We start from the raw sequence: 21,396 nt of genomic DNA, 5'->3' as shown, positions 1-21,396 counted from the left end.
TGGTTGCAGCTGGGAACCCTTTTGTGCTTCCGTTTCTTTCCCTTTCTTCTGGGGGCATGCTCGCTTTCACAGGCACAGTCCCTCACAGGGGCTTCTTCTTCAGCCCGAAGACCAAGATGAAAAGGAGCACCTCAACGGCAGCAGGTAAGGCACTGGAGAGGGAAAGAGAAGGGAAAGTCTTGGGGAAAGGGGGGTCTGCAGTGCCCTCATTCCCACTTCCTTGGAAGAAAAACAAGCCCCTTCTCCCTTGCGCAAGCTGGCATGCTCACATATACACACACACACAAGCTGGTGTGAATCTACCTGCAGAAGGCCATGATGTACCAGTAAGTGGTGGTCTCCCAGCGCTCAGAGACAAAAAACGAGAGGCTGATGGAGGCGCTGCAGTGAGCAGCCAAAGCTAATGGGGAGCAGTTAGGGAAACGGTCGCTGGAGAAAGGGATGCCTAGAGGGAGAAATCCTCAGGATGGGGCTCAGTGGACACCTGGTATGGGGAAGGGCCCCAGGGGTCCCCAATAAAAGAATCTCTGGGGGCGGGGAAGAAAGGCTGTCCTCAGTCACAGCAGACAATATTTGGTTGGTGAAACCAAAACTTGCATGGCATAAGACAGGGGTCCCCAACCTTCTTGAGCCTGAGGGCCCCTTTGGAATCCTCACACAGGGTCATGGGCGCACCCACAGAATGGCTGCCGCAGGAGGCAGAGCCAGCCACAAAATGGCTGCTACAGCTTGCCTTCTGTCACACAGTGAAGATCCTTGCGTTGTGGTGGCAGCTGCCGCCAAAGCAATGTCTTTAAAAATCTGCACAGCCAATCAGTGCTCCAAGGGCCAATCAGAAGCCATACTGGGGAGTGGGGAAAAACCACCCGCTTTCTAGAAACACTTGGCAGGCACCAGGAAAAGAGTCCACAGGCACCATGGTGCCCATGGGTATCACACAGGGGACTTGTAGCATACGGCATGTCCGTATGACCCAGCGGTAAAAGACCCTTACCATCACCAACATACCCAGTGCCAGCTGAGAGCAGTCAGTCCCTGAGGATTTGCTAGATTAACTTAGGGCTTTCATTTTTAAAAAAAAATTTTGGGGGGGGTACCACAATCCAGGTAGCACGGTTCAAGTGGAAAATCTTTCAGAGGATGAAAATCCCCCTCTTGATCTCCAGATGCAGGTAAACACGTCCCAAGCTATGCTCCTCCCTCTTGAACCTTATATTATTTGATCCCGTATCTTATAAATACACTCCAGCCAGCCAGAACCTGCAAACTGTTGCATTTCTGCTCCACTGACTGTGTGCAGAGGTGGGCTCTGCCTCCAAAGGGTCCCCCATCCTCTCAACTGACCTGCAGAAAGCAAAGATCCACCAGTACTGGCTGCCATCCCACTGTTCAAAGAGGAAGAAGAGCAATGCGACGGCTGCGGACGCATGCGCCACGGTGGCTGAAGCGGAGATGATGCCCGGTCAGGGAGGAACAACAGTCAAAGGGTGTCTACCCCCAAGGACCCGATGGGACATCTGCCTGGTTTCAGGGCCTGCCTATGTAGCCCAAACGTTTATATTTGTGTGGACTCATCCGATGTTTGCCGTGACCTAGACGGCCTAACCTGATGTCATCAGGTCTCAGAAGCTAAGCTGGGTCAGTCCTGGTTAGCCCTTCAATGGGAGACCACCTAGGAAGTCCAGGGTCGCCATGCAGAGGCAGGCAATGGCAAACCAGCTCCGTTTGTCTCTTGTCTTGAAAACCCTTCGAGGTCACCAGAAGTCAGCTGCTACCACCACTTTTGAGCACCTCCGTGCCCAGATACCCCATGATTATAAAGAGGATGGTTCTAGGGGACATGAGATATAAGACGCCTGAAACAGGGGCCTCCTCTCCTCACCCTTCGCACAATGAACCTGGCCATGGAGGAAGCTCACTGGTCCTAACTGGACAGGGCATTAGTGTTGCCCATAATTGCTTAACAGTTTGGAAAGAAAGGCTGAGAGCTGTTGGTCTCTTAAGCTGAGGACCCCCCCCCCCATACCTGCCAGGGCTAAGATTAGCAGCCAGGCACCCTTCCACTGTGTCAGTCTCAGAAGCTAAGCTGGGTCAGCCCTGGTTAGCCCTTCGATGGGAGACCCACCAAGGAAATCCCGGGTTGCAATACAGAGGCCGGCAATGACAAAACCATCTCTTAATGTCTCTTGACTTGGAAACCCTATGGGGTCGCCACAGGTCGACTGTGACTGTGATGGCACTTTCCACTCCCGCCATTTGATGTTAAAAGAGCCACCATCTTACAGATGAAAGACCAGAACACAAAGGATGTTTCCAGGATTGCTCGGAGGGTGCATCCAGGTGTAAGGCAGGGCCACGGAGTTTCACTCCCTGGTACCTCTGCCTGCGCAAGCGACAAACAAAAACAAAACTGGTCACAGGTACGCCTGTATATCGCCTTATGGTCATCTGGGTGTGAACGTTCAAACGGCCAGAACTAGGCATCCGTGTTTACCCTTTCTTCCTGGTCACACCTCTCTTACCCCACAAGCAAATAAATTATGAGCCCCGAACCCCCACCTCATTTAGCCACTGCCTTTGAAGGATACAGAGGAGGCTTTGAACGTTATTGAACATGGACACGCCAGAAAGGAAGCCGGCCAGCTCAACAGCAAAGAGCCCCAGAGTCACGGATAAGGCCACCACCATCCTGGAAAGGGAAAACCACAGGGAGAGGTTAAGCCCAACTCACCCACCCAATGGTCAGGGGGGCAAATGCCTTCTTGGCCACATTTATGGTGATCAGTCGTATCCACAAAAACACTCTGCATACTTTCAGCGGGTTGATCTGCAAAAGAACAGCTAGGCTCAAGTCCAGTAGCACCCTAGAGACCAACAAGATTTGTGGGGTATAAGCTTTTGAAGTTTTGGGGTATAAGCTTTTGATTCTATGATCTTAGGCAGATGATGAGAGGGAGGGCATCTTGGCCATCTTCTGGACATGGAGTGGGGGTCACTGGGGGTGTAGGGGGGAGGTGGTTGTGTGTTTCCTGCATTGTGCAGGGGGTTGGAGTAGATGACCCTGGTGGTCCCTTCCAACTTTGATTCTATTATTCTAAATGAGCTTTGACTCTCGAAAGCTCATACCCCACCCCAAAAAAAATCTTGTTGATTTCTAAAGTGCTACTCGACTCAAATCTAGCTGTTTCACTCTCTGTGTTCCCCAAGAAACACATGGGGTGTTTTAGGATTCTGCCTCTCACATCCTTTGTAGACTTGAAACTGAAATAACGGCTTGCGGAGTCAATGTCCTGCACCCAGCACCATCTGACCCAAGATAATTTTAAACTCACACCAGATTCCAATTTGTATCCTGGTGGCAGCGGCAGGCTGCCTCTTCACTCCGTCAAACCAGCAGTTTATTAACTATCAGTCCAAGCATGGACCACAGTAGGACACTTCGGAGGTCTAACTGTCTGAAATTCCCCATTGCCAAGAGAGAGACACATCCGGTTCCCTGCCCTGAACTTTTCAAAGAAAATTCTTGCAACTGTGCCCTTATCGAAAGGACCAAAGACAGAATGACCTGCTGTCTAGTACATATGTGAAATTTAATACACCAGAAGGCAGAGGCCACATGATAAGCCGGACTCAACCTCAAGGCCCCTCATATGAGAGGAAGTGACATGAGTTGGGGGGGGGGAACAAAATATGGTCTGGCACAGTTAGTCCTCCTCCACTCCCTCCCTCCTTAAAGTCAGCCTGGGTTTATAGCCAGTGTCTGCTAGGCTGAGCCAAATGGTTAACAATGGGGCCCATCTGCTGGAAAGTAAGCATTTCCGAACCTTTTAGCAATGAAGAGGTTGCCACCATTTAAGGTTAATCGTGCCAGATCATCCAAATAAAACCAAAAAAATGTGGAGGGGGGGAGAGAATAAACTTTTTTGAGTAGTCAGGGCTGCCATAACAGCGGAATCAAACACAAAAATGGGAGACATGCACCTTTTCCCCCCTGGGTATATACCATTAGGAACGTATGTTCATAAATATACATTTTAAAAAGAAGCCTTGAGTTTAGGGAAACTTAAAGGTTCTTGGATGGGAGAGACAGGACGGAAAAACCATCAAGCATTTCTGCCTTCATCTATACTTTTTAAAGCCAAGTCGTCAGAGAAGGGCTGAAGAGACAGCTGAAGCAGGGAGGGTGCCCAGAGGGAGACTCACTCTGTGTCCTGTTTCTCATAGTCCTGCTGGGTGCACTGCAAAGGCAGGGAAGCTCTGACATTGTTTTCCTGCAACACAGAAGACAGAGAGAGAGATCAGTCCTCTGGCCCCACTGTTTCTTTCCAACTACCCTGATCCCTTTTCTTCTCTTTCAATTCCATTCTTCCACAGCAAAGACATGAAGGAAGGTTAGAAGAGATACATACATTCTGCAGGGTAACAAAAGGAAAAGAGCGAGAGATGTTTAAATGTGGGGGGAGGTAGGGTACAACAGAAACAGTATGGAAGGAGAGGGCTGTGGCTCAGTTGAAAAGCCCTTGCTTTGCACGCAGAAAGTCCCAGGTTCAATCTCTGGCATCCGCGGTTTAAAAAAAGGACCAGGCAGTTGATGATGTGAAAGACCTCCACTTGAGATCCTGGACAGCTGCTGCCGGTCTGAGTAGACAACATTGACCCTGATGGACCAACAGCTTGATAAGGCAGCTTCATGAGTGTGTCCCAAAAATCTCCTCTTCCCAGAGCTCAGTTGTTTTGCGTAGCTCCTAGCACTGTGAATGTTTGGTATTTATATAATTGGATAGTGATTCCGGTTCCTTCAGGGTGCTTCGGAAAAAACCCACAGGTCTTCCTACCCAGAATCCCTTAACCCTAGCAATGCATATCAAAGCAAGAGATACCCCCCTGGGGGTAAGCATGCAAGGTTGCCTGGGATGAGCCGGTGGCCCCTACCACCCCACTGTGCACCTCTGCTAGCCCAGCATAAATTGTCCCAGGGAACCCTCTTCTCTTGTGGCTTGCCACTTCTGACCAGTCCTCTGTCCCCCACTACCCCAAGCCTCATGAAGACACATCCCCTCCCCTCCTTCATTTCCATTTGCTCTCCTCCCAAGGCCAATAGCACCTTAGAGACCAAGAAGATTTTCAGGGTACGAGCTTTCGAGAGTCCAAGCTCCCTTTGACAAGTACTAATGGCTTCCAAGGCTGACGCAACAGCCCCAGGCAAGCAGCCTGTCGCTGGCGATCTAGCCAGAGCCAGACTTGGGGGAAGTGTTTCCTGCATGGCACACCAAGGTTTCCTTTAAATGCATAAGAAGGACAATTAGAGGCATGTCGGAAAGACTTGGGAGGAAGCACCAGTTTGTAGCCAGAAAAAGTTTCTCACCCTGGACCAGAAGAGGGTGATAACAATGACGAGGTGGGCTGTGAGGGTCAGGAATCGGGAGGGCACCAACCCATTGACCAAAGGCATCCTTCCAGCGCTCCACGGGCGATGAAATCCTGGAAACAACAAGAAGTCAATAGAGAAGCGCAACACGAGCAACGGTGGTACCCATTTTCTGTTCCCATGTGCTTCAGAATGCCAGCTGAAGAATGCAAACTGGCAAAATACACAGTGTTTATAGCTGCAAGCAACAAATAGCCACTGCATGAAATATAGCGTGCTTTCCCACATGCTGAATAATGCGCTTTCAATCCACTTTCAATGCACTTTAACGATTGTTTGCAAGTGGATTTTGCCGTTTCATACAGTAAAATCCAGCTGCAAAGTGCATTGAAAGTGGATTGGAAGTGCATTATTTGGCATGTGTGAAAGCGCCCATACTTGGGGTGGGGGAGTGGGGGAGAAACTCATACCCACAAGTGCCTTAATAAAATTCAGATCATTAGTTTACACCATGGAACAAAACGGAGTTTCTCATAAAAGATGATCCACTCGAACCCTGTTATTTAGAAACACATGAGAGTTGCATCCCATTTAAACAATGCACTTTGTGAAATTGGGGAGGGGGGGATGAATAATTTCTAACATTGCAGTTTAAAAAAAAATTCTAACATTGCAGTTTAAAAAAATAAAGAGTTTTTACGAGCAAAGGTCTAAAATTCCTTGAGGGCCAACGAGGATCACACAATCCGCAGCCAGCCACATCAAACAAGGACTTCAACACCCTCCTTCCCCCGGGGTTTCAAAAGAAGCGCCATGCCAGAAATCCCACCACACTAACACATATTTGCATCCATTCCCTGCCCCACCGGCCCTTTCCCCCAGTACATAATAATTAATAATGGGGGAAGACCCCCTCCTTTTTTGCAGACCCGGCCCCCAATTTCCCAACTTCAGGCTTAAGGCTTCATCGCTAGGCCTCACCGTTGCCCGTAGCAACCGCTCCGGCAGTCCGGCCGCCGCTGTTGTCTAACGAGGCACCTAATCGCGCAGTATCGCGAGATTATGGAAAGCGAAGGGGTTTCTCTCGGCCGCCATCTTGCTCGTGGGCAAGCTACCTTCCCCTTAACCTCTTCGTTACCGTGATGGTGCCAGACGAGCCTTGGCTCCCCGCAAAGGAGCTAAATTCCCACGCACGGCTGCCAAGAACACCTTGTGCGGCATTCAGGAAGCCGGAGCCTCCCTCAAATTCTCACAGATATAAAAAAGGGAGAAACTAAAGACGTCGTTCCCCTTTGCAAATCAAGTAACGCAGTGGCCAAGCCGAACAAAAATTATTACGACGGTTGATTATTGTTGCTTGATGATGAGTGTTATGGCTGCGATGGCCTACCTTGCAGGGCTGTGGTTGTCATTCCAAAGATTAATGGGAAGAGAAATCGGAAAGCAATGCACTTTTGGAAATGGTAAGGAAACTAAAGCGCACCCAGCTGTGATGGCCGAGTGGTTAAGGCGTTGGACTTGAAATCCAATGGGGGTTCCCTGCGTAGGTTCGAATCCTGCTCACAGCGCATCTTTTGTCCGCGGCCCATTTTTATCTCGTGCTTTCCAGATGTGAAAAGCGCCAGGAGACGGTCGACATGCGAGAGCGCTTTATCTCTCCCCTGCCAGAGGGACGTCAGCACTGCCCGCTCGCAGGCTTTCGGTTTCCCAAAGTTAGGGAAATGACTGCTCCCCCCACCACCAACACACGCGCGCTCTTCTCCAAAGCAGGGGGCCGGGTTGTGCAAACAGATCTTGGTGTCAAAGGGTTGCAAGAAACCCTTGCACGCTTTTGCATTATGCACGCGTTTTGCATTTCAATAGTGGATGGGGTTTTCCCCCCTGCAGCCACCAGAAATCTTCCCCCTCTTGCCCTCCTAAGGCCAGCTCCCTCAAAACTCATCCTAGAGGGCGAGCCGTCGGGTCGGTCCGTTTCAGCAAAACAAACAAACAAAACCTAAACAACCCGCAGGTTTTTTTGTTTGTTTGTTTTTTGTGACACGTCAAAACACTTGGCTCGTTTCAGGGCAGCCTCTCAGAGCAGCAATAGCAATACAGGATGTTTGAGCAAAAAAATAAAATAAAATAAACAGCAGAATCCAGGCGGCGGGGGAGGCATTGCGGGAAGGGCAGAGCGAAACGTCAGGATGTGAAATCTCAAACCTACTCGGGACTAAATAAATAAATGCAGGCACCATTCAGTGGTTACGTTAAACTCGCTCCCGTGAAGGGGTGGGGTTTTTGCTGGAGCGGTTTGTGCTGGAATGAAGTTGCGGTCGTGATTAAAGATGCACAAACCGACCCCCGTTTCTTTTTATTGCAAAAATCTAACCCGGTTTTGCATGTATCTAATTCGAGATGGCTGCAGCGCTGGTTCCTGGAGACGGCTTCACCCTCCCCCCTCCCCGGTCCCTCCCTCTCCGCGGTGGGCCTCCAAAATGTCAAATAACGGTTGCAAAGAAGGGTCCTTCTCCCCCCCCTTTTTTTTGTTGTTGTTGCCCCCCAAAAGGCCACGTGGAGCATCAAGACCAGATACTGGGGCGGCCAGCAAAAGGAGTGGAGATGCCGGGGATTGAACCCGGGACCTCATACATGCGAAGCATGCGCTCTACCACTGAGCTACATCCCCCTGCGCGGTTCTACTGTGCTCAAGTGTCGCTATTGTACTTAACCTACCTACTTCCGTATGCTCTATGATTTCAGCGGAGGTTCGTATTCTTGCTTCGTTTCATTTCCAAAATGCAACAAAGGTAGAAAGAGCGGCGGTTGGAGCTCCGGGGGGCCCCGGCAGGGGAGACTCCCCAACGCACAATGCGGAATAACGAAAAGGCTGCTGGCAAACTATTTATGCACGGGAGGTTTTGCCTTGGATTTGCCACTCTTTAGATGCCCATTTCCCCCACCCAAATTCTCAAAACTCAACAATAAGTCCCCATGCAGAGTTTTGAGAATTTAGATGGGGGAAATGGGCATCTAAAGAGTGGCAAATCCAAGGCAAAACCTCCCGTGCATAAACGGCCTTTCTCTCGCCTTTGCAATGTGTCCACCTGCCAAACATTTCCGGGCTGGAGCCTCCCCTTCCTAACCGTCTCCCCGTCATGGGAAAGACTGGAAATAAAAGCCACGTTTCTGCATCTATACATACTGAGATGAGAGCAACTTCAACAGCATTGCCAAGTGGCGCCGTGGCTTAGTTGGTTAAAGCGCCTGTCTAGTAAACAGGAGATCCTGGGTTCGAATCCCAGCGGTGCCTTGTTTTAACTTCCTGTTTTTATTTAAGCATTGACTTTTACTTTTTTTAAATCTGCAAGAGCTAAGAAAGCTTCTTTATTTGTAATATAGAGGAACGACTGCCTTCCCTCCCTCCCTCTGTCTCCATTGCATAGGGTTGACGCGTTAAATCTCTCCGCGTTTTTTATTTTTTATTTTGTGCTTACAGTGTGTGTGTATGTGTGTGTGTTTTTCTTGTGTTATTATTTTGCAGTTCTGCTCCTGCCTTAACTAGCAATCTTGGGCTTCGAGAATCAGCCGCGGGAAGAACAAAAATAAGTGGATTTAAAGAAACCCACCTCTGCCCTTTTCTCAGATGCCCCGCGGCCCTTCATTGGCACCTAGCAGACTGATGCAAGCTTCCTCCAGCATCGTCCAGCAACCCCCCAGCCAGAAGGCATGTCGTTCCCCAGCCCCCCACCGCAGATTTGTGGTGGTGGTGGTAGAAAGTGCCGTCAAGGCAAGTTTATGGCGACCCCGTAGGGGTTTCAAGGTAAAATGCAATCATATCCGGTCCTTAATTGCAAAATCGGAAGGGGGAGGCAGCGATGCCTGGGCATGAATGTATCTGTAACAGGCTCTTTGGCCGGGTCTAGTCAGTGGTGGTGTGGAAAGATGAAAGAAAAAAAAAGACAAAGTAAAATTGTAAAGTAAAAGAGCGAAAGGGGAAAAAAATGAAGCGTTGCATTGGCCGGGAATCGAACCCGGGCCTCCCGCGTGGCAGGCGAGAATTCTACCACTGAACCACCAATGCTTTTATGGGTGTTTAGGTCTCTAGAAGAGCATGTAAGACTATCACTCATCTGGTCATGTTTCCAAATAAAGAATCATTTCACAGTCTTTTTTTTCTCAATCCCTGTTTATTACTGAAAATTTTTGACAAACATAATTTATTTTCCCCATCACTGGCCAACTTCTGAGGCTATCAATTGCATTCCACCTGATCTTGTGTGCATGCCTCTCTTTCTCTCTCTCTCTTTCTCTCATGCCACAGGAGTCTCAGCTGGTTTTCTTACAAGGGACAAACACCTTTGCAATGTGCGCCCCCACCCACCCCGGAGACCAGCATGCAGCCCTTTCAAGACTGTAAATTATGATGTTGCACCACTTCAGCAAAAGGCCCAGGTGGATGGCCCACCGATGCAGACCCTTAGGATTGTAACTGCACGGGTTTGCGCATGGGGCAGCCATAAGATAGTGGAGGAGTTGCAAGGAGTTGCAATCCATGCATATGTTAGCAGAACACATATGCCCTTGGATGGCAGGATTATCCATCCCGGAATGCGAGCATAAACTATCATAGCCCACAGGAGCAAACTTTGAAAGGATGCCCCTTTAGCAGCCTCTCAGAGACACCTGTTGGGCCAGTTCCCACATCATCAGGTTTCCTTCTACTGGAATGTGAACAGACTCCACCGGATAGCACCTGCTTTGGGCAATATGAAAGGCCATTCACACATACAGGTCATCGCTTGATCTTTGCAGCCATCCAACGACAAAAGATACATGCACGCATGTCTGAACCAGCCCAGAACTGAGACAGGATGTCAGCCACTCTTCCCCAAAAAAACATACCACTGTTTCAAAGACTTTTTAGTCTCTCTTTTAACCTATCCATTGCTTATTTCAAAGCGAGTCATGATCCATAGCATGTTGCCTTTTCGAAACATCCCCCACTCTAGAAAATATACACAAATTCAGAAGGGGAAAAAAATATCACAAAGAAAACAAACAACTTCCTTCACTTATTTCTTACCACACATACTAGGACTGCCAATTCCACGTTGGGATATTCCTAGAGATTTGGGAACATGGTAGGGTTGCCAACCTCCAGCTACTAGCTGGAGATCTCCTGCTATTACAGTTGATCTCCAGCCGATAGAGATCAGTTCCCCTGGAGAAAATGGTCGCTTTGACAATTGGACTCTATGGCATTGAAGTCCCTCCTCTCCCCAAACCCCACCCTTTTTCAGGCTCTGCCCCAAACACCTCCCGCTGGTGGCGAATAGGGACCTGGCAACCCTAGAGCATGGGAAGGGTGGGGTTTGGGGATAGAGTGCCATAGAAAACAGTCTCCAAAGCTGAGGGTTTCCTCCAGGGGAACTGACCTCTGTTTGGAGATACGTTTTAATTCTGGGAGATCCCCAGGCCCCATGTGAAAGTTGGCAACCCTGTCACACACATACACATATATACACAAACACACATTGTTGGATTAAGGTTCTCCTTCCTTTGGGGTTCCATGTTTAAAGTCTAGGCTCATTTGACTGGCCACACTCTGCAAGATGTCAAAGGGAGATTTCTTTTTTAAATCAAGTCTTTTGCTAATATATACAAGAAAAACCAAGAACTGCCTCCACTTCCACCACCACCCTCAAAAACAAAAAAAAGACCAACCCTTTGGCTCTATAAAACCCATAATATACAATATATAGAGAATCTAAATATACCATTTAAAAGGGAATTACAAGGAAGGGGCTCTCTCAAGGCCACGGTCTCCACACGTTCAGCGCTTGCGGAGTCTGTACTGTGGAGTTGCGTGTTTCCGAGAATTTGTTCTGCTGCGATCGGCCACAGCCGTCTTGCTGGGCTGGGCCGGGGCCCCTGGCTTGGAGTTCTTGGCTGGCCGAGTAACTGGCCGGGGGTGGGTGCAGGACGTACGCCGCACCCCCCAAAGGTGGGCTGCACCCGGCAAAGACATCTGGACTGTACCGCTCGTAGCTGGGGTTGGCCGCTGCGGGCGGAGGCCGGTGCATCTCTCTCCGGGGGCTGGCAGTGATCTTTTCCATGCAGTGGCAGATGTGTTCCATCAGGTAGGCCTTTTTGCCTGTGCAGATGCCCGGGCTGGCTCTCAGGAAGTGGGTTGCCTGGGTGAGACACTCCCGGTAGCCACTGTGGTACCTCTGGAAAAGGGCATCCTCTTTGTGCTTCGTCTCTGTGGTGTATTCAACGACAATAATAAAAAAAGGAGACAACATTTTAGTGGGACACTTGTCAACAAACCTGTCTCCAGGATCTCTGATTGGCAGGACCACCAAACACTCGAACTGTTCTATGGCTAACTTCTTCCCCAATCCTGGCCCTGTTTTTCCCATCTGAATCCCCACTCGTGCCATCAAAGCTTGCAGGGTGACCTTGGGCCAGTCACACGCTCTTCACCTAACCTACCTCACAGGGTTGTTGTGGATATAAAATGGAGAAGTGCGTAAGCTCCTTCGGGCCCCCACTGGGAGAAAGGTGGGGGTATAAATAAAATAAATAATAATAACTTTCCCAGCATCAACTCCCCCCCCCCGCCCCCACACAGGGCATCTTTAACAGCTGCATGAGAAGCAGAAACGCAAGAAAACCACCAGGTGCAACTCCAGGCTAGAGGAAGAGTCTCCTGCTGCTGAATTTGGGATTGTTGGTTTTTAAGGCGACCCCGTAGGGTTTTCAAGGCAAGAGACCAACAGAGGTGGTTTAGCATTGCCAGCAGCCCTGGACTTTGTTGAGAGCCTCCCATGGCTAACATTCCCTGGGATAGGGAGGCAGAAATACCTTACCTTGGAGCAACCCTATGTAAGGTTGCCAGCCTCCAGGTGGGGCCTGGAGATCTCCCGAAATTACAACTGTCTCCAGACGACAGAGATCAGTTCCGCTGGAGAAAAATGGATGCTTTCGAGGGTGGGCTCTCTGGCATCACATCCCTGCTGAGCCCCTCCCTCCCCTAAACCCTGCCCTCCTGAGGCTCCACCCCCAAATCTCCAGGAATTTCCCAACCCAGAGTTGGCAACCCTAAATAATTATGCCATGACAGGGACAGGCCCCAACTGTTCCCACAGAACCCAGACCCTTGAGGTCCTTGTTTCCCTAAACACAGGGCAAAAGAAACCGATCCACACACAACTCTCATTAATGTGGCCTAGTTTATACCATATACAAACCATTTTAAATTGCTCCAAGTGTCAACCTGTTGCTAACAACTTTTTTCTCTAGAAAGCGTCCTGTGCCTTGACCACAGGGCTGCCAACTGACCAGAAAGAGAAAAAAAAACAGCCCATCCTGTTGCTGTGCCTGGAAGAGTAGGCTGATGTGCAGAGATTAGAGGACTGAGGTTTTAGTGGTACAGAAACAAACGCAACCGGCTAATGCCTTCTGATCATGCTACTGTTAAAGGCCCAGGAACACAAGCACTTGATAATATGGGCCGGGCCACAGTTCAGCATTCTGCCCCTGCTGCTGAACCGAATTTTGTGCCACCTCAAAGCGAAATTTATTGTGGGCCTGGCCTTTTTGAGCCATAACCTGTCTCATCAGATTCACAGCGATCCAGTAGTGTCTCCCCAGGGCTTCTGCCACCATAAAGTCACAAGTTTTTAAGATCCACAAGAGTCTAGGGCTGCCAACCTCCAGGTGGGGCTGGGAGATCACCCAGAATTACAACTGATCTCCAGACTAGAGAGGCCAGTTCCCCTGGAGAAAAATGCCAGTTTTGGAGCTGGTGGACTGTACGGCATTATACCCCACTGAGGTGCCTCTCCACCCAAAAACCCACCCTCCCCAGGCCCCCAAATCTCCAGGAATCTCCCCCACCCCAAAGTTGGCAACCCTACACAAGACTGCTATTTTGACTGCAAACGACCAGCATGGCCACCCCTCTGGAATTCCCTATCACTGTACCTCCACCAAGAGGAAAGGTTCAAGCAGAGGAACCCTGGGGCCCAAAAAGTTGGCAACCCTGAAAAAGTAGCCTCAGGTTTTGGGCAGGGACCCATGCCAAACTGTTTCCGTGTGCTATCCTAACATGTGGATTAAATCCTTGCTGCAGCTGCTATATTTCCCCCCTTCTTCAGTCATGAACAGCAGAATACTATTCTAGATTCCCTTCCTAATGGGATCCAAGAACTTTGTTTGGCTATAGAAACATCTAATGCCTCTCTGGTCAGGATTAATTGGGATCTCCCTACATTACCCTGGCAAGGACTCTTCTGGTTCTTCTAAAAGATTCCCAGAAAAAGCATTGTTCAAGACCCACCCAAGTCTCCTCTCCGCAATTCCCCCTGGGGTTCAAACTCTTGGGGGTTTATCTAATCCAGTTGTCTGGCAGGTCCCAGGGAGCTGGAAAAATGTGGAGCAGTTATTCAGCCACACAGAATGAAAAGAAACCCTCCGATGAACATACACGCACACCCTGGCATGCTAAATTGACTTACCGCATATTGCAAAACATTTGAGATGGCATTTAAATAAACCTAAAGCGATTTGGTGGAAGGGAGGGGGGATTTGTTTGGAAGGGATGGGGGGGAGAAAAAGAGAAAAAGAACATACACAGATAAGCATTTCTTGCTAACCATAATGTGATGTTAAAGGGGGGAGATAAAGTGAGGCAGGGGACCAAGCATGTGAGGAGGGGGAGAGAAGGGGATTATTTTACTGGGAGGAACCATCCCATTAGCATGTTATGGTCTCTTTTGTCATGTATGAATATAAGGGGGGGGCACATTAGAGGTTTGTACTGGCCCAGAGAAATGTTGCTCAGATCCTGAAACAAGAGTGGGGGGGGGGGATAAAACTCTGCCTGATGGACTGACAGGTTTCTGTGCCTTTAAACAACTGCTATGGGATTGGGGGGGGGGCATCCAGCACATACAGTTCCCCCCCCCCATCACTTGCATTTCCACACCAGGAAAAACAGCTTTGTTGAATTTTCACCAGCCCAGTCACCCTTAAAGGTCAGCCAAGAAAAAACACAAGTGGCCAGTCCTCTTCCATGCAAAAGGTTCTTTCAGAAATAAATAAAACCTATGCAAGGAAGTAACTTTGCACTTCCATACTAAATGCAAGAAAAAAAGCAAAACAATATGATAGACGGGGATTCAATTGGGGTGGGGGGGGGCAGAGAAGAGCATTGGATAGGCTGGGAATGTGTTGTGTGCACACACGAGAATCTTATTCCACACACACACACTCACACACACACACTTTTATACAGTTGCCCCAGTTCAGAGTCCCATCAGTGCTACACCAGTACCCTTCACAGCTTCAGGGAGATGAATTCCACAGATGAAGCTTCACCAGCAGATTTCTGTCTGCTCATAAAGACAGAGTGGCTGTGTCCCCCCCAGAGAAAATGGCTGCTTTGGAGGGTGGACTCTATGGCATTATACCCCACCGCTGAGGTCCCTCCCCTCCCCAAACCCCACCCTCTCCATGCTCCACCCCAATCTCCAGGAATGACCCAGCCCACAGTTGGCAACTCTACAGGTATAGCAAACTCACAGACAGGGGAGTTAGCCTAAGACCCAGGGGTCACTCTGTCTTCAGCCTTCCCCATCTCCCCTGGAGGCCTGAGAATCTCTTTGATTTTTTTTTAGAGTAAGTAAGAAAGAAAAAGGATACCAGAAACATTATACCTGATAAAGGCTGTGTCTTCAAAAACTGAACTGTTTTTTGTAAAATTTCTGCTTTCTCAACTTTGGGGTTCTTAAGTCTCTGCAAAGAAAAAAACAAGACAAGAGAAGAGGGAGGAGAGAAAAAAAGGGGGGAAAGGAGGAATGAAAATAAAATATTCTTTGTATGATTTGCTTTGGGGGGGAGGTTTTGGGCGCGAGGAAGGGGACTCTTTCTTACCTCATCCTGGGTGGCTTCGAAGAGCAAGACCCGGAGTCGGTCCAGGCTCTGGTTCATCCGGTCCCTCCGCCGTTTCTCCATCAAGGGCTTCAGCAGCTAGAGAAAGAGAGAGATGGCAGACAGGAAAGGCAAGTGCCGCAGAAGCCACAAAGAGAGAGAGGAAAGTAGAGATTTTGAAACAGAAAACCCAACAGTCCGCACCAAACCGGGCCAGGATTCTGCTCTTAGCTCCTACTGGGGGTGGAAACCCAGGCATCTCCCTAGGGTTGCCAACCTCCAGGTGGGGCCTGGAGATCTCCCAGAATTACAGTTGATGCCAGATCTATTCCCCTGGGGGAAATGTTTTGGAGGGTGGACTCTATGGCATTATACTCCTCTGAGGACTCTCCCCATATCAAACCCTTCCCTCCCCAGGCTCTACCTCCAAATCTCCAGGAATTTTCCAACCTGCAGTTGGTGACTTTACCTCTCCCCCGCCCCAAAAAGGAGCTAAGAGCAGAACCCTCGGAGACCCTCAGCCAAACCAGGCCGGGTGCCTCTGTTACCTTCTTGTCCTCTTTGCTTCCCCATCTCTGGCTTGTCATCTTCATAACTGGTGGGTCCAGAGGATGGACCGATGGAGGGATGGAAGGATGCGTGGAGCCTCTGGCTTGTCCTGCCTGCAGACACAACTTGCCCCTTTCTCTCACTTCAAAGGCACGAGGGGGCCTTTTTATAGGGCTTCCCCCTCCCATTCCTGCTCTCCCAGCACCAACCGTCCCTACCCCCCCCCCCCTTCAACCACCTTAAGGAAAATTTCTCACCTCCCTCCTCTTCTCTTTGATCTTTCTCCTCCATCCCGGGGAGAGAGTGTGTCACACACACTTGTACTACAAAAGGGGAGGCTGGATTTCCCGCTGTAAAGGGCCCCTCTTCTCTTTTGGCTACAGCACATGCTGGATGGGGAAAGGGGGCATTATTTCATACTTAGATCTTGCAACTTGCTGAATAGCTCCCCGCACAAATCTATTGCCTCGGTTTGCCAGAGGGATCAGACAGGGGTAACGGCAGGGAAATTCTGTCCTGACAGCCAACATTTGCCAGGATAACCACAAAGAAAAATAAAACAGAAGTCCAGCAGTTTGAGCTGTCTCGAGTTATGGCTCACCGCTTCAGAAAGCAGCATCAGTTCGAAGACGTGAGCTGCTGATTCACGGAAGCTCATATGGAACCAAATGTTGTTAGTCTTTAAGATGCCGCTGGATTTTTTGTTTTGTTTTGCTGCGCAGCTAACTTTTTGCGATGTTTAACAGAGAAAGCATCCATTGCAGCCTTGTCTCTTACACAGACACAAATGAACAGACATGAAGTTGCTTTATACAGAATCATAGAATCATAGAGTTGGAAGGGATCACCAGGATCATCTAGTCCAACCCCCTGCACAATGCAGGAAATTCCAAACTACCTCCCTCCCCCACACCCCCAGTTACCCCTACTCCATGCCCAGAAGATGGCCAAGATGCCCTCTTGATCTGCCTAAGGTCATAGAATCAGCTTTGCTGACAGATGGCCATCTAGCCTCTGCTTAAAAACCGCCAGGGAAGGGGAGCTTACCACCTCCCGAGGAAGCCTGTTCCACTGAGGAACCGCTCTAACGGTTAGAAAATTCTTCCTAATGTCTAGAGGGAAACTCTTTTGATTGAATTTCCACCTGTTGGTTGTGGTCTGACCTTTTGGGGCAACAGAAAACAACTCGGCACCATCCTCTATATGGCAGCCCTTCAAGTACTTGAAGATGGTCATCATATCCCCTCTCAGTCTTCTCCTCTTCAGGCTAAACATCCCCAGCTCCTTCAACCTTTCCTCATAGGACTTGGTCTCCAGACCCCTCACCATCTTTGTTGCCCTCCTCTGGACACGTTCCAGCTTGTCTACAACTTTCTTAAATTGCGGTGCCCAAAACTGAACACAATACTTTAGGTGAGGACTAACCAGAGCAAAGTGATACCATCACTTCGCGTGAATCAGCCCCTTAGTCCACCAAGATAGTTTCAGAGGGCAGTTGTGTCTGCCTGCAGGAGGACAGCTAGAGTGGAGTCCCAGAGCACTTTCGAGACCAGCAAGATGTTTGGAGTATGAGCTTTTGAGAGTCACAGTTCCCTTCATCAGGCACCAGGTTTAGCATCCTGTGACCAGCTCTCTGACGCCGTCCTCCCTCTACCCCACACAACTAGATTGGAGCCCAGGAGCACCTTAGAGATCAAGGAGATTTGGGGGGGGGTATGAGCTTTTGAGAGTCAAAGCTCCCTTTGTCAGATACGTCTTTGTCAGAGCTCTTTCCCCTCAAGAGTTGTCCAGTCTTCTTTTAAAGCCGCTGAGACCAGTGGAGTCTTCTTGCTGCTGTGAATTCCCTTATTAAAACCTGTCCTCTGTGAAGAAATGCTTTCCTTTGTCTGTCCCACCTGCTGGTTTCAGTGGGTGAACCCTAATTCTAGCATTGTGAAAGAGAGGAGAAAACGTTTCTTTCTCGACCCTGCTCATAGTTTGGTAAAGCACAGTCAAGCCCTCAAAGGTGTTGGGGTGGGGTTGGTTCTGGCCTTCTTCCTTGTGGGAAATTTCTCATCTTTTTTTTTTTTAATGCCGGGGGTGTGTTTTCGACTCCTGACTTTCCCCCTGCCTTCTGGCTTATCAGTCTGTTCTGACACCTTGGCTTTTATGGCAGTGAGAATCTCTGCTGGGAGCAGGTTCCCACAAGCTGTTAGCCATTCCTCCTAAGCCCGGGACCCCAATAAAAGACCATAAAATGCCTGCTGTCTCCTGAAGCCCCGGCGCTTCCCAGGAAGCAGAAAGGAGCAATTGAACGGGAGAGATCCAATACGTGAAGTGGGGAGGGAGGGGGAAGCAGGGTTCCGAAAGGCTAGACAGCTTTGCCCAAATTAACATGCACTGTCTATTGCAATTAATACGCATGGCACTTGGGTAGCAACAGGAAGAGGAGTCCCTGCCCTCAAGGAGATTACAAATGAAAATTCAGCAGAGGGAGGTCTTGCTGGCCTGCAGCAGAAGAGCTAGGTTCGAGTCCCGGAGCACCTTAGAGACCAACAAGATTTTCGAGTATGAGCTTTTGAGAGTCAAAGATCCCTTTGTCAGATATGAAGCTTTGACTCTCAAAACCGTATTCCCCAAAAATATCGTTGGTGCCTAAAATGCTACTGGACTCAAATCTAGCAGAGGGAGAGGAGGAGAGGGACAGCGGCCAGCTCAGCAGGCACAAGAATTTGGTTACCCTCTAAGGTGCCACAGGACACTTCTTGTGGCCTAGTGGTTAAGAACGGTGGACTGTAATCTGGAGAACCAGGTTCGATTCCCCACTCCTCCACATGATAGGTAGAGGCTAATCTGGTGAACCGGGTTGGTTTCCCCACTCCTCCACATGAAGCCTACTGGGTGACCTTGGGCCAGTCACAGTTCTCTCCAAACTCTCTCAGCCCCACCTACCTCACAAGGTGTCTGTTGTGGGGAGGGGAAGGGAAGGCGATTGTAAGCCGGTTTAATTCTCCCTTAAGTGGTAGAGGAAAGCAGGGTATAAAAACCAACTTTTCTCCACACGGCAGGATTCCCTGCATTTTCCCTGCTCCTCCCATGATGGCCATTTCTCCTCCCTGTCGCTACTGGGGGGGGGTGCCAGTGTGGTGTAGCAGTAAAGAGCAGTGGCTTGGAGCAGTGGACTCTGATCTGGAGGACCAGGTTTGATTCCTCTCTCCTCCACATGAGTGGCGGAGGCTAACCTGGAGAACTGGATTTGTTTCCCCACTCCTCCACATTAAGCCAGCTTGGTGACCCTGGGCTACTCACAGCTCTCTCAGCCCGACCTACCGCACAAGGTGTCTGTTATGGGGAGGAGAAGGGAAGGCAATTGTAAGCCGCTTTGAGACTCATTAAAGGTAGAGGAAAGCAGGGTATAAAAGCCAAGTCCTCTTCTTCTGCTGCTTCTGCTTCTTCTTCTTTTTCTTCTTCAACTGATGAATATGGCTGTGTCCCTAAACCCAGCTCTGCTCTGGCGATGCCACTCGGCTGTGAGTGATTCTCTGTCTCGCCCCCCGGGCATGTGGGGCAGGCATTTGAGGGGCCGTGGCGTGCACGGCTCTCCATGCAGGCCTGGGCACAGCTTAAAGCATCTCCTCTCTGCTTGTCAAGCTCTGCACTAGTGCCCACTCCTTGTTTTTGGCAAAGTGTTTGGCCAAAGTGTACACACTGGTTGGCATCAAAGGACCCTTCCCCTGACATTGAGCTGTCTCCAGACAAAGCCATCGCTTTCGCTCATCCAGAACGACTACTCTCCTCTTTGAAGATAGGTTCGGAGTGTAGCCGGGTTGGTCTGCAGTGGAGAGGCTAGATGACAGCCCCGCAGCACCTAAGACACCAACATTTTGGGGGGGGGGGTGAGCTGTCGAGAGTCAATGCTTCACATCTAATGAAGGAGCTGTTGACTCTCCAAAGCCCATACACTGAAAACCTCATTGGTCTCTAAGGTGCTACTGGACTCAAATCTAGCTATTCTCTTCTTGCTTCTGTGGCCCCACATAAGAACTGCCCCTCATTTTCCCTCCTGGCAGGACCCACCGTTTCACAGCTACATCTAAGGAAGAAATCTGGCAGGTGAGGCACCCCTGCATCGTTATTCATAAGAACATAAGAAAAGCCATGCAGGATCAGACCAAGGTCCATCAAGTCCAGCAGTCTGTTCCCACAGTGGCCAACCAGCCAGGGGCCTCTAGGAAGCCCACAAGCAAGACAACTGCGGCAGCATTATCCTGCCTGGGTTCCACAGCACCTAATATAATAGGCCTGCTCCTCTGATCCTGGAGAGAATAGGTCTGCATCATGACTAGTACCCATTTTGACTAGTAGCCATGGGTAGCCCTATGCTCCATGAACATGTCTCTACTCCCCTCTTAAAGCCTTCCAAATCAGCAGCCATCACCGCATCCTGGGGCAGGGAGTCCCACATTTGTGTGAAGAAATATTTCCTTTTATCTGGTTTGAATTCCTTGGAAAGCTGTGCTGACTGACTTCACCGCCTGCATTAAAGGCAGAAGAACCCTGCAAGAAACACAAGTAGCCCCGCTAAGTAGCCATGCTAAGGAGACCCAACTGCCTATTCATGCCGTCCACAGTGCTGGATGGATCCTGTGAGCCGGGGTCTCAGCTTCTGTTTTCTTTGGAGAGGCAGGCTGTAGACGAGCATCAAAAGCCTAAGGGCTAGATAACTCATGTGTGTGTGTGGGTGGGTGGGTGAGTGGAATAAGGGTGGGTAGAATAAAATATGCAAGAGTGTGGGGACTTTGATGGCACCATTGTTCTCCAAAGGAGGAGGAGGGAAGCCCCCAGCGAGCAAGCCCTATGTGTGCATAATCCCTTTCAGTAATTGAGGCCCCGACATTAGAAAGAGAATAGATTTCCCTGGGAGGTTAGCTAAATTAAATGGGGGGTGAGGGGAGAGTTTGGTGGTGGGATGCCGTCCTTGATCTCAACTCAAGTCACATTGTCCCGGCAGCAGATCCCTGCCAAAACATGCATTGTTAGCAAAGATCGTCAACCCACACCAATCCCTCACCTTCCGCTATCTCTGTCCTCCTGTGTGATTGCCAGCTAGGGTTGCCAACCTCCAGGTAATGGGCTGATAACAGTATGTAATGGCAAAAGTATATTGAATGTAACAATGTGCTAACAAGCCAATTGTATATGTACTACAAAGTATTTCTCAGTCCTGGTATATGTAAAATGCCTTCAAGTTGCAGCCGACGTATGGTGACCCCTTTTGGGGTTTTCATGGCAAGAGACTAACAGTGGTGGTTTGCCAGTGCCTTCCTCTGTATAGCAACCCTGGTATTCCTTGGTGGTCTCCCATCCAAATACTATCCAGGGCTGACCCTGCTTAGCTTCTGAGATCTGACGAGATCAGGCTAGCCTGGGCCATCCAGGTCAGAAGGGTACCCCTCTTCACTTGAAGACATCGACCTCGGATTGATTGTTACTGTACCAGGACTGAGAAATACTTTGTTGTACATATACAATTGGCTTGTTAGCACATTGTTATACACCCAGAACTGGGAAATACTTTGTTG

General features: G+C 49.5%; 2 protein-coding genes and 4 non-coding genes across 7 annotated transcripts; 2 read left to right on the top strand and 4 right to left on the bottom strand.

Moving 5' to 3' along the window:
• Positions 1-37: 37 nt before the first annotated feature.
• TMEM107 (transmembrane protein 107) lies at positions 38-5,476 on the bottom strand. 2 transcript variants are annotated; one of them, XM_056863832.1, is made up of 5 exons: positions 5,366-5,476; positions 4,204-4,271; positions 2,589-2,689; positions 1,345-1,441; positions 38-152 (listed from the first exon to the last, which is right to left on the bottom strand). In XM_056863832.1, the coding sequence occupies exons 1-5, from the start codon at positions 5,450-5,452 to the stop codon at positions 83-85; spliced, it is 423 nt and encodes a 140-aa protein (XP_056719810.1). In that variant the 5' UTR covers positions 5,453-5,476; the 3' UTR covers positions 38-82. The 2 variants fall into 2 exon arrangements, with proteins under 2 accessions (XP_056719810.1, XP_056719809.1); XM_056863831.1 differs by lacking the exon at positions 1,345-1,441 and adding an exon at positions 304-400.
• A 1,378-nt stretch (positions 5,477-6,854) lies between these two features.
• TRNAS-UGA (transfer RNA serine (anticodon UGA)) lies at positions 6,855-6,936 on the top strand. Its single transcript has one exon. It is a non-coding gene; the product is annotated as a tRNA-Ser (tRNA).
• A 1,028-nt stretch (positions 6,937-7,964) lies between these two features.
• On the bottom strand, positions 7,965-8,036 carry TRNAA-CGC (transfer RNA alanine (anticodon CGC)). Its single transcript has one exon. It is a non-coding gene; the product is annotated as a tRNA-Ala (tRNA).
• A 550-nt stretch (positions 8,037-8,586) lies between these two features.
• Positions 8,587-8,660, top strand: TRNAT-AGU (transfer RNA threonine (anticodon AGU)). The gene has a single exon. It is a non-coding gene; the product is annotated as a tRNA-Thr (tRNA).
• Positions 8,661-9,360: 700 nt separating this feature from the next.
• On the bottom strand, positions 9,361-9,431 carry TRNAG-GCC (transfer RNA glycine (anticodon GCC)). The gene has a single exon. It is a non-coding gene; the product is annotated as a tRNA-Gly (tRNA).
• A 1,729-nt stretch (positions 9,432-11,160) lies between these two features.
• On the bottom strand, positions 11,161-15,879 carry LOC130490177 (transcription factor HES-7.1-A-like). The gene is made up of 4 exons (XM_056863991.1): positions 15,835-15,879; positions 15,290-15,385; positions 15,073-15,151; positions 11,161-11,612 (listed from the first exon to the last, which is right to left on the bottom strand). Exons 1-4 carry the CDS (start codon positions 15,877-15,879, stop codon positions 11,161-11,163), a joined length of 672 nt encoding a protein of 223 aa, XP_056719969.1.
• Positions 15,880-21,396: the final 5,517 nt, after the last annotated feature.

The sequence above is a fragment of the Euleptes europaea genome, chromosome 18, assembly GCF_029931775.1.
Source record: "Euleptes europaea isolate rEulEur1 chromosome 18, rEulEur1.hap1, whole genome shotgun sequence".
Lineage (NCBI taxonomy): Eukaryota > Metazoa > Chordata > Lepidosauria > Squamata > Sphaerodactylidae > Euleptes > Euleptes europaea.
The sequence above is the reverse complement of the archived record's forward strand: the minus strand, read 5'-3'. Positions and strand labels throughout refer to the sequence as shown.